The sequence below is a fragment of the Arctopsyche grandis genome, chromosome 7, assembly GCF_051622035.1.
Source record: "Arctopsyche grandis isolate Sample6627 chromosome 7, ASM5162203v2, whole genome shotgun sequence".
Lineage (NCBI taxonomy): Eukaryota > Metazoa > Arthropoda > Insecta > Trichoptera > Hydropsychidae > Arctopsyche > Arctopsyche grandis.
In genome coordinates, this window is record NC_135361.1 from 17,475,070 (window position 1) to 17,497,254 (window position 22,185).

The following is a 22,185-nucleotide window of genomic DNA, read 5'->3' on the forward strand; positions in this document are numbered from 1 at the left end:
AACGATCGGATAAGAACCCAAATTTCGTCAGACGAAAAAATCGAAAGCGAAGTAAGAAGAGGCTAGTAATAATAACGAGTAAAAAAATGAGGGTTGAATCCACAACGGTGCCGTCCACACACACGATATCTACTACCGATATTTCCATATCCAGTCCATAAATAGCAATCACAGCAGTAGCGGTGGGGCTGCAGAGATAAATCAGGCTGTAGTAGCTCGTTAACCCAAACGGTGATCGAATGAAAACAAAAATAGCATGCATATGTACTATACTGGGAGGTCTGCAGCCCGCAGCCCATGTAAACGACAAAAATTGCATGCATTTGTACTGTACTGGGGGGACTGCATCCCCGCAGCCCACATGGACGAGCCGCCACTGAATCACAGGTTGCAATATGGGAACTGGATATGGAAATATCGGTAGTAGATATTGTGTGTTTGGACGGCGCCATTGACAGGACGAAACCAATTTTAAAAAATTCCTGGTTCCACAAAGCCAAGACGAATTTTCTAAAGACGCTTTAGTGCGGGGTGATTCTAAAGTTTAGCTCGGCCGTGTTTAACAGACATTTATTTATTTTATTTTTACATAGTACATACATATTTTTTTATACATACATATATACAAACATATACCGGGAAGGCTTAACAGGTAAACCACAAATGCGCCTTCCTGGTTCACATATTGATTAATACATGTAAATCTGAACAATATCTGACATCTATGGTCAGATATTACAAACATCGTACGATAAATAACAATGAATAACTTATTCACGTAACAATACTCAATAATCATCCATAGAGACATATATGGAGAAAATCTGGCGAAACCTAAGAGATAATAATATTAACTCTAGGTTTTTCGCAACAGAAAATTGGATAATAATGCCAATTTCACAGGAATCGTTTCAAATCAGAAAAATTGACAAATTATGATATGAAACGACCGACCGTGTCAAACCAAGGTCTGGCCAGCAATGACACTCCAGCGGAAAGCGAACTCGTAACCTATAGCACGATAGAATACAACACTTACCACTAGACCACACTGCTGCTTTTACCACAGACATCTTTTTGTGCACGAAGATTTTGCCGCGGAGTGCGGTCAAAGTGGAGAGAGTTCATTAGAGTGAGAGCGATGTAATAATGGATGATGGTCGTATAAAGATACGTCGAGTCGACTCGTGGTGAGAGGGGGAGTGTGAGAGTTGGCAGGCGTGTCGAGACGGCGCTGTCAGTGTCGCGTGTTGCGGCTGGTCGGTTGTTGTTCGTCGTTCGTCGTTCGTCGTTCGTCGTTTGTCAATCGTCAATTGTCGGGATGGCGATGCTGGCCGAGCCCCGCAGGCGACGCGCCCCGCAGGTGAACGTGCGCGCGACCACAGCGTGGAGCGCAGACACCAGCAAGTTCGGCCAGAAGCTGCTGGAGCGCATGGGCTGGGAGCAGGGCGGCGGCCTCGGAGCCAACCTGCAAGGAGCCCCCGACGCGCTGCCCCTCAAACGCAAAATCGACGCCAGTGGACTCGGCTTCAAGGACACGGACGATGCCTGGACCCAGCATGGCGCCGACTTTGCCGGCCTCCTGCGCTCCCTCAACAATGGTTTGCACGACTGCTCTTCAACCTAACCTCACTCACCCGCCCACTCCCACTTCATGTATGCTTTTGTTTTTAGAAGCCGAAGAAGATGACGAATCTCAAGTGAAGGCGTCTTTAGAGGAAAAGTCGAAAAATTTACAGTCTCGACTCCATTACAAAAAATTTACCAAGGGAAAAGACATTAGTCAATATAGCTCCAAGGATTTAGCTAATATTTTTGGTAAAAAGTCGTTAAAAAAAGCACCAAAAACCGACAGTGTTGATTGCGATCAAACTGATAAAGTCGTTACTTCTACTGGGTCCGCATACGATTTTGTATCCGCCGGTAGTATAAAAGATTACTTCGAATCCAAGATGGCCGGCGTGAAATTTAAATCTAATGTTAAAACCGCCAGTGATATGTCTGAAGACTGTGGCGTTATGTTTAGAGGATTTTCTGGTACCGGTTATGGCAGCTCAAACGATGAAGTCGTGTCAAACGAATGTGCCGATGATGCCGAAAAATTAGTCCAAGATAATACGATAAAGGCAAAGAAAAAGAAGAAAAATAAAGTAAAGAATTTCGAGAATGAAACTGTTGTGGAAAATGTTGACGAATCGACTGCGAATTGTGATGTTAATAAAAAAAAGAAAAGATGTGTAGAAGAAAATGAAGTAACACACGAGGCTAGTGAATCTATTGAGAGTTGCAACGGAAAAAGAAAGAAAAGACGCACTGAGGAAAACGAGATTGTAGAAGAAAATTCTCGTATCAAAAAGAAAAAACGCGTTAAGGAAAACAAATGTAATGAGTTAGTGGAATGTGAAACGAACGATACTACCGAACATTCGTTACCGGCTAAGAAAAATAAAAAACACAAAAAACAAAAGTTATAATATTTTTTGTTTTTTATTATATTATGTTTTAATGTATTTAAAAATAGTTTCATACCCAAATATATATTTTTTGTATGAATGTGTGTATATCTTTGTTAATTTTTTATATAACGAAAAAGCGATAATCAGTAACATTATACAAATATATATGTATCCACTTTAGTTGGTCGGTTGCAAACTTTTACAAACAATAAAACGAACAGTCCTCTAGGAAAATTACTATGAATTACTTAACATGTCAACCCCTTATCTGTCGCTTTGAAACACATAATGAATACTAATCGGTAGATTATGTTATGTAAATTTATATTTTGAATATCGGTACCATTTCTATTCAGATGTGTACTTTTATTATTCATATTAGTGAAGCTGTGAAAGAGGTAATATTTCTTTTGGATCTGTTTTCAAAAGATTCTTTCCACGCTTTAATATGTATGTTGTTTAACTGTACAAACTAAGAACATCCAATACTGATTTTTAAAAATTAGAAGTTTTGGCGACATTTTTTGCCGTTAATAATTTACTTATCTTAATATTTATTATCTTACATTCATCACAAATTCTTAATTTTGATTTATGTAAGATAATAAATGACCATAAGTGTTGATTTGGGGTGACCCCTCATGGTAAAAATGAAATAAATAAAATTATATATTCATTTTTTTTGTTGAGGAAGGCTTATAACACTTAATAAGTTTTATTCCTTAATGCTGGTTGATCAAAGTCATGTTTATCATCGCCAACTTGGAAATAACGAAAATTGGTTCCAAATTGTATCATAATATTCGTGACTAACTGAAAATATAGAATAGATAATAAATGTAATCGTAAACGGACCAAATTAAAGTCGTTTACCTGTGAGAAGTTGAGTTCTTCTAGTAATCTAATGCTTCGATCGACACTGCTTCTGATTCGTCGTCGTTTCTATCTACGTTCGCATCTGAACATGAAAATGCAGTTGCACCTTGAGCTGGGACTGTGCCCTCTTCTTTCGGAGGTCTCCATTTCGAACGTTTGCCGAATGCCGCCTCAGCCTCCCCACCAGCTGCTACTTCGTCAGAGTAATGTACATCCGTGTGCTGCAAACAACCATTACGGTTCGGCCATTATTACGTACCATGATTATCCCAGACACCGATTTCCGTTGACACAGACTATTCTGGTTAAGAAAAAAAATCTCTTTTTTCAAAGCAAATATTTGTATTTATTGAATAGTCGAATATGTAGTTATAGTCTCCGCGCAATTGTTGCTGTAAATTATTTTAACTTAATTTTTGAAACTGATTTCATTTCATATAGTTAAAATGCTTCCGACTAGAATTTCGTGACTAGATTCAATAATAATGTTTTTTTGATTCATTGCACGATGCATTTCGATTGATAAAATTTAACAATTCAAAAAATTATATTATAAATACTTTCTTGTCTGGAAATGTCTACATGTGGGATAATCTGTACGAAGTAATTCTGTCTGCAAAAATCACCGAATTATTTGTTCTTCATAATTAACTGCGTCAGTTTAATAGCACTTTAATTAATGTAGTGTATAGTTAGGTTACGAAAAGTGAGATGCCATTTTGAATCCATAACATTAAGAATGTGTAGGATTTAGTTTGGTGATATCCAGTAAATTCACAGAGTAGAAGAGTGAGAAAACGACATGGTTGGAAATGAGAGATTGTCGGCCACGTGCTTGCGGGGTTGAGGTTAAGGTTGGCGGCCGTGTCGTAGTAGAGCGGAGAGCGGAGAGGAGAGAGTGCGCGCGAGTGACAGCTGTCGTGGTATGCGATGAGACGTAAATCTAAACGACAATCTTTAGAAGAGCAACCCGGCCAGGCCCGCTCCAAAAGTGAAGAGGACACGCTGTGGCAGCTGCAGGTGTTGCAGAAAGTGCACCAAGACCCGTTCGCCAGCTGGGACCGGAAGCGACAGTGCTTGGCGCGCGCCACCGAACTCTCCACCCAACTGCTGTTGCGACTTCAGCGGCACCACAACTGCGATGCTGCAGCACTGCTCAATCATCTTGACTCCGTTTCCACAATGGCTCACTCCACATTCAAAGAAACCACCTCCAACGCCCAGCTCCTCGAACGGGTGCAAAGTGGCCTTGATGTCGAAGCTCTCACCGCACTAGTAGCGGCTTCAAATATACAATCACTGGAAAAGGCACACATACAACAACCGCTAACAGAGATCACTCCACAGCAACAGACTCCACTGCATAATTCCTTTGAGAGTAAAAGCGTCAATGCTTGTCATGGAGTTCAATTAATCAACGGCCTGACAAAACTGCTCAACAGCCCCTTTCTCTCCGAAAAATCCAAGCGAAAAATCTTCGACGACATGGACATTCTACAGGAGTCGGTCGGCGATGATTTGAGTCAGAACGATAGACTGAAACAAATCGCTTCGATGATTCGCAATCCCGATCTGACGAGTATCGCCCGTCTCGAAATTGTCAATAAGATTGACAGTCAGTTTCAGAGTGCATTGAAAAAAGCGAAAATTTCAAAAAACAGTGTTAAAGATAAACTGATGTCGTCATCTGAAAATGTATTGCATTTCAAAGGAACGAATTTAGATTTTGTCGAGGGTTACGGTGTTGTAAATTCAAGTTATGTGAGGTGTGTCAACATTTGGCAATCTGAAAATTCGTAACATCGATTTTTTGAACTAGTACTCTGAATTATTCTGTGATGACTTTTCACGTGGTTTCATGATCGTTACACGATTGAGAAATTCATTATTTACTTATATTTTAAATTAATTATGAAAATGTTGTACATGTCGTTTCATTGAATACAAAAAAAAATGTAAATTACTCATTCATGTATATGTAAATATTTATTAATTCTAAATGTAATTTCTAATTTTTGAATTTGTTCATATAAAATCATAATCGTTGTATGAATATTTTTATATGTGAATAAAATTTTACATGAGGTTATTATTTTTTCTCATTTCCTTACAGATTACTTCCCTTATATAATATTATGTATATTAAAAAAAAAATTAAAGAAGCATCTTTATTTGAAATATAAAAGTATGAATTATTGGCATTCAATACACAATAGATCCTGCATTTTACTAATTATTACCGCATATAATTAATTAATTCATATGAGCTGTTATATTTGAAAGTGGCCAAAGTCCAATTTTCAGATCCAAAAACACTCTGTTTGACTTAAATACAAATTGTTATCACTTCTTTTGATTCGATATGTCCAGAATCTCTTATGCCATTTTCAAATATAACGGCTCATACATATATGTAATTTATTACTAAAGAGTCTCCGCAAATTGTATTAGAAATTCGATTGTGTACTCTAAATTCTGAATTTGGTTTCATTTACTTTAATAGGGCGGTGGAACTATGACTGGCGGTGGTTCGTCGTGGACCGATTGGGAAACCCATCACGTTAGCGTTTCTCGGGTCCCCGGCTATGGATTTGGCATAGCCGTATCTGGAGGTAGAGATAATCCTCACTTTGCTAGTGGCGATCCATCTATTGCTGTTAGTGATGTATTGAAAGCTGGTCCTGCTCAAGACTTGTTACAGTAAGTATCTTATATGAAACCAACTCTAAATCGTATTTTTAATAATAAAATTTAAAGTCAACACTTTTTAAAATTTAATATTGTATTTCCTTTTTCAAAGGGTCAATGATCGCATTATAAATGTAAACGGTGTTTCTTTGGAAAACGTTGAATATGCAACGGCTGTACAGGTATTACGAGATAGTGGGAACACAGTTTCTCTTACTGTGCGAAGGAGAGCTACCCCGTCGACACCGACACCCTCTCAACCAACCACTTTAAAACTAACATTGACTAAAGGAAAAAAAGAGGGTTTGTGTTTCAGACAAATGTGATTTTTCAATGTATCAAAACGTTTCTAAATACTTGATTATATTTTTTAGATTTTGGAATTGTATTAGGTTGTAAATTGTTTATAAAAGAAATATCTTCAAAGACTAGGGATCAGTTGAGTACTTTAGGACAAAATCTAAACGAAGGTGATGTAATAACGAAACTGAATAACACCAGTTGTAATGATATAATGTCCTTGAAAGAAGCTCGAAAAATAATCGATGGTTGTAAAGAGAAGTTGAATTTAGTTGTATTTAGAGAATCAAGAACATTCAATAACGCATCGAATTTCCTAGATCAGACGTACAACAACAATTATGGTAATTTAATTAAGTCAGAAAGTATTTTATATTAGAAGTTACTTGATTATTAAAAAAAATGTATTTTTAGGAGCTGATGCACAAAATTCATATTCAGGTCAAAATCTGTATGTTGCGCCACCATCTCGCTCAACCTTAATCGGCGATAACAATATAAATAATTCTGTAATAGGCAATAATCATATAGCTGGAAGTGGAAATAATGTAGTTAATGGTGGCAGAACCCGAGGTCCTTTATCAATGTCACAAGAGATTCCATCATCGCCACATCAGCATACTCACCCTCCTAGACCTCCTCCTCCGAGACCTGAAGGTATAAATTAAGCAAATCATAAAACCTTTTTAATCATTCGACATTTTATATTAAATTGAATATTTTTTTTAAGATTATTACACAAGTAGACGTCAGTTGTATGAAGAGGATCCTTTGAGCCAAAGAAATAAACCTGCGTAAGATTATTTTTTATTTTCTTGTGAATTGTAATTTAAAATAATTTAATAATTTTTTATTAATGCTTTAATTTAGGAGCGAACCTCGATTGATAAGTTTTCAAAAAGATGGGTCAGTAGGCTTAAGATTAACAGGTGGCAATCAAGTGGGCATATTCGTTTCTGCTGTACAACCTGGTAGTCCAGCGTCCCTACAAGGACTCTGTCCGGGTGATAATATACTCAAAGTAAGTTCGGGTGGTAATATACCAAATATATAGGTACGATATTTTAAATCGGAGATGCATATGTATATTTTAATGAGATTTTTTTAATTTAGATAAATGATATGGATATGAAAGGAGTTACCAGAGAAGAGGCTGTTTTATTTTTATTAAGTTTACAAGATCAAATAGATCTTATTGTGCAACATTCACCAGAAGAATATCAAACAATTTCCTCACAAAATAGAGGTTTTATACTGGATAGTTTATAAATCATTTAAAGCATATTTTAAAATCAGTATTAATGAACTTATTTAATTATAGGTGATTCTTTCCATATCAAATGTCACTTTCATTACGTGGAAGCAACAAAAGGAGAAATGACGTTTAGAAGTGGAGATGTGTTTCATGTTATTGATACATTACATAATGGTACTGTTGGCGCATGGCAAGTGTATAGAATAGGTATGGCGTATACATAGAAATACGTTATTCTCGTTTTTTTTTCAATTCTGAACAAAGTTATTAATAAAATGTCATTTTTATTTTAGGACGAAACAATCAAGAAGTTCAGAAAGGCATAATACCGAATAAAGCGCGTGCCGAGGAATTGGCCACTGCTCAATTTAATGCTAATAAGAAAGAATTAACCCAAGGTAGCTCTGAATCGAGAGGAAATTTCTTTAGACGCCGACGATCTACTCACAGACGCTCAAAGTCTCTTGGAAAGGTACTTGATATATGTATAAAACTACAAAAATTATAACGTTTTTATTTTATATTTAATACTTGAATATAATTCATACTATATATATTTTATTTCAGGAACATTGGGACGATGTGGTGTTTTCAGATAGCATATCGAAATTTCCAGCATATGAAAGGGTCATATTAAAACATCCCGGTTTTATTAGACCAATTATATTATTTGGTCCGATTGCAGACTTGGCTCGAGAACGACTCCTCAGAGATTATCCAGAAAAGTTCATTTCACCACGTATGTATATTTTTATTTACGAGCATTTGTATATTTTTATTTAATTAGTATTTAAATTGATCCAATGTGTGTTTCGTATTTTTTTTTTTTTTAGAATTAGACAGTTCTATTGACGATGGTAAGAGCAAAAATATTTCGGGGATTATAAGATTATCTGGTATTCGTGCTATAATGGAAAGAGGAAAGCATGCTCTCTTAGATATTACTCCCAATGCTGTGGATAGACTCAATTATGCTCAGTTTTACCCAATAGTGATTTTCTTAAAAGCTGACAATAAACATATCATAAAACAATTGAGACAAGGTATTCCAAAGTAAGTGTTAATATATTTCTAATAAATTTCATTTTAAGTTTATCGTCTTCATAGTTGTTCTATATCTAAAATTGATATTTTAGATCTGCTCACAAATCTTCAAAGAAGCTTTTGGAATATTGTCAACGAATGGAACGAGTTTGGGGTCATATTTTTACTCAAACCATTAGTTTAAATGATGCCACAATTACCACTTGGTTCTCTAAACTCACCGAATTAATGCAGCGTTGTCAAGCACAACAGCTATGGATTTCGGAAACGAAGGTTTGTAATCCAATTGTAGTACTTATGAAAGTTAAGCAAATAATTAAGTTAATAACGGTTAAATATATTAAAGTTAAAAGATTAGAACAATATCTTATCTTTTTTATATAACAATACTAATCCCTTATTATTTTTATATAATAATTTTATAAGGTTTATTCAAAAACGGTGAACTACATATATATATATTGAAAATTTATTCTATATTTCTTTTTATGGGAATTATTTGGATTATTATTATTAACTTTTTATCCAAGCTTTGATAAAGAAAAATCAGGAATTATATTTAACAAAATCGATGCTAATATTACTCTTCTTATTTCATTTTAGCGCTTTCCAATGGTGTCGGGTTTATATCCTCCATATTCTTTTAAGCCATATCCTCAAGTTAATCCTTATCAAAAAAAATATTCATATCCAAATTTTCCCCGAAAAAGTCATGCTAATAATCAACGTACAACATCATATCCCACACATTATGCTAACTCTCTGTATCATCCACGTGTCAGTGTCCCATATTATTATAATCAAACTAAATCTAATGCTTATTATGGATATAATAATTGTAATAATTTAAACAAAAACATTTGTGGTTGTTATTCATCATATAATAAAAGAAATTGTCAAACATTCACCGATAGTAGTATTTATAAAACCAATCCAAACTTGAAAAACATATTGCATTATTCCAATAGACCGACTTCTGTAATACCCACGACTAAAGGTGAAGCTTCTGAAAAAAAGTCTTACACGGATGATAATATTGATTTGCAAATAAAAAAGCATAATAAAATGACAGTTCGTTCTTCTAGTGTACCTCCAAATTCTATCATTCACAGAAGTGCACCTTTAGAATATGAAATCTCAAAATTAAACGGACTTAAGAATCCCAATTTTTCAAACTATAATGGTTTGAATGGAACAGGTCCAATTATTGAACAATATTTAGGATATGTTTGATTCCATAGTCTCTTTTCTCACATATAAAATGTTTTGTTTTGATGATATTTATTTTTTATTTAATATTTACATTTTATATTTTGTATCATCATAACTTTATGTATTTTTTAGTTACATTGCTTGTTATATTTGTTGTTTATTTTCTAAATCGTATTATAAATTTGATTATTTATAAAGATTTTGTAGAATGATCTTATTTTTTACAATTTTTATTTAAAAGTATTACATATTTAATCACAGAAGCTCTTATATAATATTTATGTATATGAAACAGACTTAACCAATATTACTAGTTACTACGAATAAACATATTATTTTATATTACTTGTTTTATATTACATTTTTTTTATATTTGTATAATATATAAACGATTTAAACACACGTGTATAGTGAGATAATTGCTTGGCAGTCAGTCTTAATACATTTTGAAAAATGTATGTGATGTTTTATAAAATTATTAATTTTCACATATGCGCTTACATGAATGAATACACAACTTTCAGAAAAAATTTCAACTTTCAAAAAAAAATTTCAAAAAAAACGACTTGGTAGTATCGTTCTTTGGTTTTAGCACTTGACAGTATTAAAAATTGATTAAGTTCTAATATCATCGACGTTATAACCAAGTTCTTCATTTCGTATTTATGTTTGCGCATATGTATATTTGTTTTACAGTAGTAGCATGTCATTTATATTTAAAATTTATCAGCCGAAGATCATTTTAATTTTTTGATTTTATAATTTTTGCAAATGCATGTGTGTATGCATATACTTACCTGTGTGTTGTCGTTTAATTTTCTTTCATATAATGTCATTTTTAATATTGCTTAGCTACTTGAATCATGCCAAGAGTTTTTTTTTCTATCACACCTTTACGCCTATAGCGCTCGGAGCCCCTCTCCGATGACTTCCTATTCCCGATGTGCTCTACGAACGAATCAAGACTATCCTACGCCTCCAGTCCAGAGAGTGATGCAGAAGTAGGTGGTACTGAATCGCGAGGTGGACCACGTCTTTTACGTGCGTCTTCTGATCCCTCGGTAGCCACCACTCAAGACAATCTCGACAGGGACAATCTCACCCTTACTGATATGGTGCCACCACCGCCTCCCTATACGGTCAGTTACTAACTCTTTTTTGTGTTCATAGAGTAATAATAGAACAGGGAATTTACAGTCAAATCGGCCCTTACTTTACCGCTTCAAAGTCACATTATTTATTACCATTCTTATTGAAATATTTCAATATAGTATAGTAGTTCTTGGAATTTTTAAGTTGAAATACGTCATATTTTACTTATATTTCATATTATTACTTAATGGGTACATATTTGTGTTTTATTATTCAGTAACTTTTAAGTGCCATTGGTCAATTGTTATAATAAATGGTTACTATATATATACATATAAATACATATATTTTAATAATATATCGAATGGCCAGTATTCTGATTTATTTTGACAGTTGGATCGAATTTGATTAAGTTTTATTGTGCTATTTATTACGCTTAATAAAATTATTTTTATAGCCGAAAATACATATTTAAGTGATAGACATTTTACCGAATCCAGTAAAAATTCTTAGTTACCAAACTGAAATTAACTGATCAAATTCTTATATCGTTACTGATCATTTAATTTGAAAGTCACTGACTAATGCTGCATTTACACAAGGCCAATTTTTAACATCTTCCACTAAGCCAAACCAATATTGGCAAAACACAAATAGGAATAGATATCGAGTCGGAACACGAGGTCAATATTGGCTTGATTTAGTGGAATATCTTGAAAATTGGACTCGTGTAAATACAGCGTAATTGTATTTAACAACAGGCCAAAAAAAATTTTGTTGCCATATACATATTGCGTAAATGTAGTTAGTTTTATCAGTTTTAGGGCGAAATCACACAGTGGTGAATGTGGGACGTGGTTTTTTTTTTAGATAGTTTTAAACATATAGAAAAAATGTCGCGTTCGTGGGATGCGTGCGTGGTATAGTCCTTTGAAAATGATACATTCGACCGTTCGTCGTTGAAATTGTATGGTAATATTTATCCTTACTTAACAAGATAATACAATGGTTGTGGCTATTTGCAGGTACTATATCTGCGACAGACGCAAAGCCTTCTGCGCATGCGCGTAACTGTCACTGTCAGCGTGTTTACTGTTAAAATTTTGTTTTAAACCTCTTAAAATTTAGTTCGAACTCGTAAAGTGACATAGAGTAAAAAATATAATCCAAATTAGTTAATATTATTAATTGTTAGAAAATTATTTTCATATACAACGCATAATACCTACATACAAGTACAAGCCGCGAACTAACTAAATAATATAAATCTATTATAATAACGTGTGAAATTTATTTGCCTCATGTATAATGAACGATTGATTAAACAAGTCTAGCATACATTAAATGTAAGAAATTATAATCGGATTATAAGTTCACGGGCATGCGTAGAAGGCTTTGCACCTGTCGCAGATATAGTACCTGCAAATAGCCAATAATTCGCAGATATGTATAGTACCTGCAAATAGCCACAACCATTGTATTATCTTGTCAAGTAAGGATAAATATTACCATACAATTTCAACGACGAACGGTCGAATCTATCATTTTCAAAGGACTATACCACGTACGCATTCCACGAACGCGACATTTTTTCTATATATTTAAAACTATCTAAAAAAAAAACCCACGTCCCACATTCACCGCTATGTGATTTCGCCCTTATTAATTTTTTTTTGTTAAGATTGCTATTTAATCAATTTCAAACAAAATTTGTTCATTTTATCTATATGTATCTACATATATTAAAAAAATCCTGTCGTATGTTGCAGTTTTTCAGAATTATTGGTTAAATGCTTTTCAGATTCTTTGAATGTTGTATTATTCAATTTTTTTAGATTCTTTGAGTATACACCCACCAGTGTACATACATGCATCACTCCACAAATTTACTATACATTCACCCAATGTGCAGTTGTCAATACGTTCACTAAACATTTGGTGATGTTTTTTCTTATCATTATGTCTAAAACATTTCTGTTGGGCTTTTTTTTTTCATTAACACTTGCATATTAAATTAATGAATCTTATGGTTTACTATGGCTTTTGAGGAATATGGTGAATGTTCAATTGTTAACCAATTTCAACCTATGTTGTCTTTCGAATAAAGTCAAACTTATGTACATATCTATGTTAATAAATCATGTAATATTTACTAATTTGTAAAAAAAAATAAAATTGTCCACACAATGAGGTTGAGATATGTTAATATTTTATTCTTATGGTGTAAATATTCCGTATTCACGATTGGTCTGGTTCTGCAAAATCACAATAAATGTACGTATTAAAAATGAAATATTTCAAATTCCAAAAATAGGCCTTTAAAATAATTGTATCAATATGCGTATGTATAAACACACATTCTGAAATTAATTATTTTCAACTCTTCATTTAGAGTTTTCAGCCTTTTATTATTGATTTTATTTTCATTGTAACTATGTAACATAAGATTTTAATTTAATTAATAATTTAAGTGGTATTTTGAATTTAGAGTGGCTATAGTGATAGCAAATATGGATTTTCTGCCAACGGAACCACCACTGGTACAGGTCCAGGAATTTCAGCACATGATCAAATTCCTGCCAATATACCCGGAGAAACTGATGGTAGCATATTCAATCAAGCATTACCTCACTCACCACCCCAATCTCCACATGGCATTTATGGTCATGGTAAATGTATTGAACTTTTCTTTTCTTATCTCGAATCACTCTTCCTTGTGATGTGTTTACATATAATGTTATAAAACACTTTCAGTACCTGATTTGCCTCCTCGTATAGATAGAGGTGTCAAGCCTCCCGGAGGAGTATTGCTACCAGGACCAACACCTGGCAGGAATCCACCCACTCTTCGCCACAATCCACAGGTATGAAAAAATACTATTATCGATTCAATCAAATTATTTTACACGTAATATTGAATAATTGTTTTTTTTTTTTTATATTCAACGTTTAGACAAATGGACGTCCCAGTGCACAAGAAAGATTATTTGGAACGCCAAGAAATACTGATGTGGACACTGCAGTCAATTCAGCAAATACTACTCATGAACGTCAACCCACTAACAATACAAATAATGGCCAGAGCTCATTAGATAGACATCGTCACCTTAATAATAATACTGTGATTATATTACATCAAACTTTAAAAGTAAAATGTACTTCTGTAATACGAATTATACTGACAAATAATCCATTACTTATATTTCAGAATTCATATGACAGTATGTCCTCATATGATTCATACGCCCCCAATGGATTAACTGCAACTGCAGTGGCTTTAGCAAATGCCCGCTTGGGACCAAATGCTCCAGATGATCTTAAAGTTGGTCCACGCAATGAAAAGTAAATTTTTTATGTACATATGTATATTTTATATCGTATTTTATTTAGAAATAAATTAATTGATATGGTTTTGTATTTGATAGTCCAAAATATGAAACTCCACCTGTGAACACACTTCAAAAAAGACTATCAGGCGGAGGCAGCTCTATGGATGTTGGACCTGGTACAAATATTTATAATAGTCGAGATATAAATGGTAGTTCTGTTAATGGACCTAATTTATACGGAAGTCGAGAAGGTAACGGAAATGGGCTTGGAGTTTATAGTGGAAGAGATGTAGGCAGTCCTCAAAGAGTATTACCTACTCAACCTCGACCACAATTATCTACAATGGACTATAGCAAATACAGGTATATATTTTGATGAATTTTGTCTATAATGGCTACGAATATGAGTTTTGTTATATTAATTTTTTTTTTATAGTAGCAGAAATAATGCAACCTCTGCAGATTACATGGGTAGTATAGGCAAGGCTGCAGGAGCCGGTGGACCACCCTCTTTATACAAACCTGTTCCACCGCCCAAACCTAAACATTACCGACCACCGATAAGTGAAAATCAACCGCCGCAAGCACATCACACCAAGAGCTATAGTGTCGGCAATGGGGTAGGATTTTTTATAGCAATTAATTATGTGGGAAAAAGATTTTTAATTGGGTTTTACATTAATTTTTGACATTCGTTCTAGGGTTCAGAAATGGTGAATAGCAGAGCAAATTACAGTCAACAGTCGAATCCAAACGTCATGGGAAATTCATCAGGACCAAATCCCACTAATGGCTATAGTTATTCAGGGCCTGGAAGAGGCGGTCCATGGAATAGCGGTGTAGTCCATGCACATTCTCATTCCCATTCTGGTCCTGGAAGTGCACCTTATCATCTATCATCACATTCACATCAAGTAATTTAATTTGATTATACATGTATGATTCAGAATTAAAATATCGAATGTGTATCTTATTAATGTATTTATTTTATTCAGCAAAATTCATACAGTGGTAATACAGGTCAAGCCCCACCATATAATGGTCCACCACCACACATGCGAAATCCTCCGCAAACTACCAGTCCCCATGTCATAGGTGAATTTCAATTTAAGTGTATTTTACATATAAAAATCACCTTATTTATTATCGGTTTTGTGTTATATTCATGTTATAATAATTTGTAATTACAGATTTAGCAGGGAGTCGCGAGCAGCGTGGTTCGGCTTTTGAATTATACAGGAAGCCACAGCATTTGCACAACATGAGGTTAGATTTTACCCTTTTATATTGCTCCATCATAATGCCATTGAAGTTTGAAATATATTAAGATACAAGCCTCACAATTATTCCAATTGTGTAACTTGTACTACTTGTCAAGCCAATCTATTTTAAACTTTTTCTAATGTGTTGTCATCTAGCTAGCTTACAATAAAGTAAAGGAATTTAATTCAAAGGTATTCAACATTTTTATTTAATCTGTTTGTTGAAATTTTAATAGTTTTTTGGTATATTTTGAAGTCCATATTGTTAATTTATTAAATTGATATTGTCATTCATTTATTTCACCCGTATATTCTTATCCAAGTGCACATTATTTTAAACCAATACTTGTGAAATATTTGTGTCATTATAATTATTTTTGTTCGTGTAAAAGCTATTTAACAGGTTGAAAGGCCAAATGGGGTGACCCGAAATCATCACTGAGAAAAAAAAATGTTTAAATATTTATTTTAGTTATAATTGCATGCATTTATTCAAATTCTTTTGCCCTAACATGCAAACACTCATTGCTTAAAACAACTAACATATAATTGTGGGATATCTAATGCTCATTGTAATGTAAACATATTCTTATTTCTAGTTGAAATTTGTCAATAAATATTTCCAGGTGTTTTTATTTATATAGACACTATCTGCACATTATACTTAATTAGCTGATTTTGGCTGATGTGTCTGCATTTTAGTGCATGTGTAATTTTATTTATTATTTAGTATACCTATCTATATATGTATAAAAATATATTTATAAATACAATTTTGGAAAAGAAGTCAGTTCGATATAGATTTAATTTTTTCATAATCATGTAATGCATTGGAAGTTTGTTTGTTATACTTACGCTATGGAATACAGAATTCATCGTAAAATTATTCACAATTTTTAAAATCTGTTTGTTAATCTTGAAGCGTTATGACCATAAAAATATATTCATATATGTATATCATTAGTGTAAAGACAATTTTATTTTCTTACAGTACTATTAATTATTTTGTTTATTTGTTGACGCATCAGCCTTTGTTACTTTCATTATCTATGTACATAGGTATATACATATGTATTGAGAAAAGATTTATTATATGAAATTAAAGTGACAATTCAGTACTTTTATATAATAGTTGTTTTCCATACCATTTTTCAATCTCATAGTAAAAGAGAAATGACTACGTCCAATATTTTAATTATTTACTAAGCCTTCTTCAAATGCAGCATTTTTACTGCATAAAATTAAGAAAAAAATGTTTATTTATATAATAATTTTTATTGAATTGATTATTCCAGTTTCATTAAAGCAAATTAAATTTTAGCAGCTATATACTGATGCCAGACAATACAAGTCTGCATTTAAAGAAGGATAATTTTACACAAATGCCTTTTTATTATTATGTCACACCCTTTCTATAACCATAAACTAACCAATTAGCTAAAATCAAGTTATAAATTTTATTTGATTATATAGTTCAATATATATTTTGCTTATTTTGATATGAAGAATTTATTTGTGTATTTTATTGTCACTTTCTTTTTATGTAACAATTTTTTAAAATTTTAATTACATATTTGTTAATTAAATGTTTTACTAACTCCTCCAGCTCTACCGATTGCGTTCAAGACAATTACGATCCAGAAAACTCTCCTAAAAAGATATCCAAAAAACTTTCAAAGAAATCGTCATTTTTAAAGAATTTTACTTTTGATTTATTTCGTTCAAAAACGACAAAAAAGGCTTCTAAAAATCAATCTCCATGCAACTATGATGCTTATCAAGGAAATGCTATGTGGAACTATGAAAATAAAAATAATGACATTAACACATCTTTACACCATTCAAAGGGTCAAAAATTGCTTCGCAGCAATTCTACTTGTGATAAAAGACCATTAAAACCAATTCTTAAACGACAAAGTTCTTTCTGTGAAAACAGAGGCAATTTTGATGCAGTTGAAGTTGTCCCACGTTCGATTTCACCTTGTAATAATATTAAGCGAAGACAAAACTCAATGTGTGAAATAGAAACACAACCGAAAATTAAGCCTTTAAGAAGACAAAATTCATTGATAGAATATGGATATCGTCCAAATTATAGCGGGGACCTTAAACATTACAATATGATAACTGCCATCGATCCAATATACCAACGTAAGATGGATTTGAAACATATGCCATCACCACTTCAGAGACACCTTTCAAACCCAACCAATACAGGGTTTGAATCGAAAATTAGCGGTAGTTTTTCAAATATTTCAAGGGATAAATTCTCAAGTCCAACTCATTGCCAATATTCTTCAAGACAAGATGTAATAAATGAACAAAATTCTATTATGAGACTTCACGAGAATTCAATAGCTTTGAAAGATAAAGAATTACCATTCAAAGAAAATCCATACGTATCTAAACAGGAAATTTATGGTCAACATCAAGATTTGTCTGAGAGTCGATGCTGCCAAAAATCATATGAAGATCCATATGAAAAGATTGAACGTAAAATATCGGAATCCCCATATTCCACCAGAAGCTCCTTTAATAAACATAGTCCTTATGCGACAAAAGAAGAAATGCTCAAAGAACGTTTATACAGTGAGAGTCCGTATGCCACAAAAGAAGACATGTTGAAGCGTAGACGAAATGGTGAATATTTGTCAAGAGAAAATTCTTTAAGGAGAGATAATCACACATCTTTTTCACCGAGAGAACAAAAATTACTAGCGGAAAACCCATATCAAACTAAACGAGAAATGTTGGTTCAAAGAATATATTCTAATAATTCAATTTACGATACTCCGATCAAAAGGTCATCGTTCGACTCCACTCTGCGTGTAGATTCTAACAATGTACCACAAATGCATGTCGATGAGTTGAAACATTACCCACATACTCAAGGAAACAATGAAAGCAATAATGTTATTGAAGAATTTCAAAAGATTAATATAGATAATAACTCTTTTGAAAAAATAGATCCTCATTTAGGTCTCAGAGATATATCAGATCACACTGGTTTGTGGAAAAATCAATGTAGTTTATCCCCATCTGACTGCACTTGTGAAGACATATCTACTTCTATACAACAACCATGTTCAAATTATGAAAATCCTGCTGAAAGCTTATATGTATCAAGACAAGAAATACTTTCTCAAAAGGCATCACTTATGGCTAAAGATAAATCTATTGATCAAACGCAAAACGATGATAAGTTAGAAATTATAAAATTGAGAAACTTAGCGAAAAAAGAAATGATCTATCAATCAAAGAAAGAAATCGGTAATATTAGTATGTTTTCTCCGACTGAACCAATATATGTATCCAGAAGGCCTTTGAAAGACCCAACAATTTATGAATCCCAACAAGAAGTAAAGGAAACTAATCTCTCCTCCAAAAACGTAATTGTAAACAGAAATAGTCCTTACGAATTAAGTGACACAGCGCACTTATCGAGGCGGGAGTCTTTATATCAATCGAAACAGGAAGTTCTCTCTAATGTTTTGCAATCAGCAATAGATTTTAACTCTTTAAGAAATCAACCAGAAGTAAACCAAAACACTAGATTGAATGTTGCATTAGAATCAAACATATTAAAAGGTGAACCAGTCTACCAATCCAATGTGCCCTCTTTATCCGACATCCACGTATTTAATTCAGAGTCTTCGATAGCGACCCACTGTGAATCTGTATGTAGCATGCAATTCAAAAACAAACCACAGAGTACGCCCTATACATCGCAAGACTTGGGCAAGAACGAAACCATATCTCTGTTTAAGTGTAATAACAGATCTGGGAAAGTCGACGAAAGTAACGAAGACAATAATACTACGATTACTCCAAACTCGATTCATTTCGATGCCGACGTTTTAGCAGTCGGACAGAAGGGAAAAATCGGTGGAACTGAGGGAGTCTGTACCACATGGGGTATATTCGATAGTGAAGGTGGAATACTTGAAGACCGTACTTGGGGAGTTTCGCTAGATATACCGCCAGATGCTATCCTGCCCGGAGTGAAACAGAAAATTTATTTTACTGTATCAGATCCACGTCTCAGCCACAGTGTTGGCGGTCCACCCATTGACATGGATAAGGGTAAATAAATATGAATCAACATGAAATGCACGATTTATCTTTTACCAGCACAAGTTTTTGAATAGCATGGTTTTTATGTACAATTTTCACGTAAAAAATCATCGTAATACTTTGTAAATACATATATTATCATCGCTTTTAGTACTTCTAAATTGCATGCTTATTGATTAGAATATTAATCATTGTAATAAACACACTTGCATTGTTGTGCATGAATAAACAAGCACTTTATGGTAGTATACTGTTGTTGATCCACCTGTTGAAACATTGCATTGTAGATTTTAGACGAGATGGGTGAAATTAAATTTGAATCTTAGAAATATAACACTTCTAACGTTTTATTAGTTATTTAATGCGGATAGTTACTATATAATATGTAGTTATTTAATACGAAATACACTAAACCAAAACTTACATTAACATTACTGTAAAATGTAATTGATCATTTGATTGCGTTTTATTTATTTTTTATATAGAAACAGTTCTGCAAAGAAGATTCAGTCCACATGAGCTTAATTTCAACAACTGCAGAGTTTGTCAACTTTTTTGTATTATGTAAAATAAACTTTATTTACTATATACAATATACAATACAATAAATCTTTCCATATACCAAAGCGAAACGTGGATCAGATCTCTTTTGAAGAACTAAGTCCATATGAAATCACCCGAGATCATTCGTGTTGTTGGCATTCCTATATTCTGTGCCTCTTTGTTATGTTTTGTGTGATCTTAAATACTGGTAGTTACAATATCTATACTACCGTGGTATTCTATATCATTTTGAAGTATAGTTAGACATTAAGGCCTATTGCAACTAGGCTCAACGGGTCGTCCAGACGACTTTGACCACGTGCGTAAACACCCATCTAAGCCTGTGTAAATTACAGTAGCCGTCGACCGGTCGACAGTTCGCAATAGGCCTAAAAGTCAATATGAATAACATGATTTTTCAGCAATAAAATATTTGGTATGCCGAGTTGTCACATCTGATCATTTCTATTGTTTTATTTTTGTTTTGTTTTCACTCAAATCAAAATGCATGTGTGCATGGAAGTATTGTTACCATATTTCCTTTGTAATGAACATTCTTGTTTTAGTCGATGTGTTTTCTAAATTGACAATGTTTTGTGTCTAGGTGAAGCTTTACTCTCTCCAGTAGTGATGTGCGGTCCACAGGGGTTGGGTTTCGCCAGACCGGTTACTTTGCGGCTTCCTCATTGCGCGAACACACTACCATCGTTGGGTCTCACGCTCAATGCTACCGACACTGAACCTTCATCGTCGTGGGATAATATTTTATTACCGGCTACGACCACTCTCAATACTGTGGCAGTGAAAGTGGATCATTTTTAATTATTTTCTATTTTATTTATGTACTTTTGTTATTCTGCAATACATTTTGTATTTTAAGTTATTACTTTAATTCAAGAGATTAATATCAATTTGGTAATACGTAAGTGAATCTACATACAATTTTAAATTTACTAAGGCATCTAATTGTAATATTTACAAATCGATAGGAGTTAGGTTAGAATATCATAGTATGTGACTATTTAATTTTATTTGTTTAAATTTGTTAGGTCTGATCATATATGAGTTGAATGATAGGAGACTTGTGTTGAGTAATTAGTTTAAAATTTATGGTTTATATTTATACCACTAGTTGAAAAATTTATTATTTTAAATCTATTTGTTTACTGGTTTATATTAATTCATATTATTTCAAACGCAAATGAAATCGTTACCGAAGTGCTTTATGTAATGATTTATGTAATAATAAAATGTGATTATAAAATCAGCATTCCATTTTACTATTTATTATTACTAACTAATAAACACTACATTTTAGTATGAAAACTCACACGTTTCTATTATATTATTACTTTTTTTTTATTTCTTTAATATATATTCGTGGCATTTAGTATATTTTATTGCATTTTCAAGTTAATCTTTACACATATTATAAAGTCTAGTTGTTTTTTTGCTATGTATTATTGAGTTATTTTTATTATTATGTAGTATATGCGCAGTTTTGAGAGATTATGTCAATGTACATGATCTATGTAGATTTATGATTATTTTTATTCATTACTGAGCAAGTGATATGAGATTTATACTCAATAAATGTGTGCCTTTATTGTTAATAGCTAGTATTTTATAGGTAAATATATATATACATATATGGATTTATCAAGGATGGTCGATTCATCATTATTACTTTTAACACGAATCTCAACTATTGATATTTGAGAGCAATGAACTAAAATGTACGATTTAGTTCATAATTTTTTGCGAATTCACGCATTTGTTTACCTAAAATCAAAATTTCAATTATGAATGTACAATATTATAAACCTTTTCATTCGCATGTACAAGTCGTATATGTATCTTACCATTGTATATATAATTTTTTTTTATATGAAATCAATCATATGATATCTTTAATATTACAATATAAAATAACGATCAAAATGTATATAATTTAGTGACATCGTACAATTTTATATATTAAAAATATTGTGACTATTTTTATACTGATAAAAAACAGAAAATATATGTTTTATATATTGAAATTTATTTTTATT

General features: G+C 32.8%; 2 protein-coding genes and 1 long non-coding RNA gene across 4 annotated transcripts in view; all 3 read left to right on the top strand.

The window, feature by feature from the left end:
* pyd (zonula occludens-like protein polychaetoid) overlaps positions 1 to 22,164 on the top strand; it is a 41,371-nt gene extending 19,207 nt beyond the window's left edge. Inside the window, exons 4-27 of the mRNA XM_077434900.1 lie at positions 5,836 to 6,032; positions 6,133 to 6,323; positions 6,395 to 6,664; positions 6,735 to 6,977; positions 7,051 to 7,114; positions 7,191 to 7,341; positions 7,434 to 7,566; positions 7,642 to 7,782; positions 7,869 to 8,047; positions 8,143 to 8,314; positions 8,409 to 8,628; positions 8,712 to 8,892; positions 10,737 to 10,970; positions 13,412 to 13,592; positions 13,678 to 13,787; positions 13,877 to 14,044; positions 14,132 to 14,265; positions 14,349 to 14,615; positions 14,689 to 14,872; positions 14,954 to 15,166; positions 15,248 to 15,347; positions 15,443 to 15,518; positions 17,121 to 19,597; positions 20,736 to 22,164. Coding sequence (XP_077291026.1) covers positions 5,836 to 6,032; positions 6,133 to 6,323; positions 6,395 to 6,664; positions 6,735 to 6,977; positions 7,051 to 7,114; positions 7,191 to 7,341; positions 7,434 to 7,566; positions 7,642 to 7,782; positions 7,869 to 8,047; positions 8,143 to 8,314; positions 8,409 to 8,628; positions 8,712 to 8,892; positions 10,737 to 10,970; positions 13,412 to 13,592; positions 13,678 to 13,787; positions 13,877 to 14,044; positions 14,132 to 14,265; positions 14,349 to 14,615; positions 14,689 to 14,872; positions 14,954 to 15,166; positions 15,248 to 15,347; positions 15,443 to 15,518; positions 17,121 to 19,597; positions 20,736 to 20,953 — 6,504 coding nt within the window. The 3' untranslated portion in view covers positions 20,954 to 22,164. The remainder of the gene's footprint in view (positions 1 to 5,835; positions 6,033 to 6,132; positions 6,324 to 6,394; positions 6,665 to 6,734; positions 6,978 to 7,050; positions 7,115 to 7,190; positions 7,342 to 7,433; positions 7,567 to 7,641; positions 7,783 to 7,868; positions 8,048 to 8,142; positions 8,315 to 8,408; positions 8,629 to 8,711; positions 8,893 to 10,736; positions 10,971 to 13,411; positions 13,593 to 13,677; positions 13,788 to 13,876; positions 14,045 to 14,131; positions 14,266 to 14,348; positions 14,616 to 14,688; positions 14,873 to 14,953; positions 15,167 to 15,247; positions 15,348 to 15,442; positions 15,519 to 17,120; positions 19,598 to 20,735) is intronic.
* The window catches only part of LOC143914647 (uncharacterized), a 403,002-nt gene that overhangs the window by 321,896 nt on the left and 58,921 nt on the right, over positions 1 to 22,185 (top strand). The window lies entirely within an intron of this gene.
* On the top strand, positions 904 to 2,686 carry LOC143914631 (PIN2/TERF1-interacting telomerase inhibitor 1-like). 2 transcript variants are annotated; one of them, XM_077434915.1, is made up of 2 exons: positions 904 to 1,601; positions 1,675 to 2,686. In XM_077434915.1, the coding sequence occupies exons 1-2, from the start codon at positions 1,322 to 1,324 to the stop codon at positions 2,472 to 2,474; spliced, it is 1,080 nt and encodes a 359-aa protein (XP_077291041.1). In that variant the 5' UTR covers positions 904 to 1,321; the 3' UTR covers positions 2,475 to 2,686. The 2 variants fall into 2 exon arrangements, with proteins under 2 accessions (XP_077291041.1, XP_077291042.1); XM_077434916.1 differs by having other exon boundaries at positions 1,246 to 1,601; positions 1,678 to 2,576.

Coding starts and splice junctions, on each gene's coding strand:
- LOC143914631 (XM_077434915.1), top strand. CDS start 1,322: ATGGCGATGCTGGCCGAGCCCCGCAGGCGACGCGCCCCGCAGGTGAAC. Junction 1,602..1,674: donor CCTGCGCTCCCTCAACAATG/GTTTGCACGACT, acceptor TTTTGTTTTTAG/AAGCCGAAGAAGATGACGAA.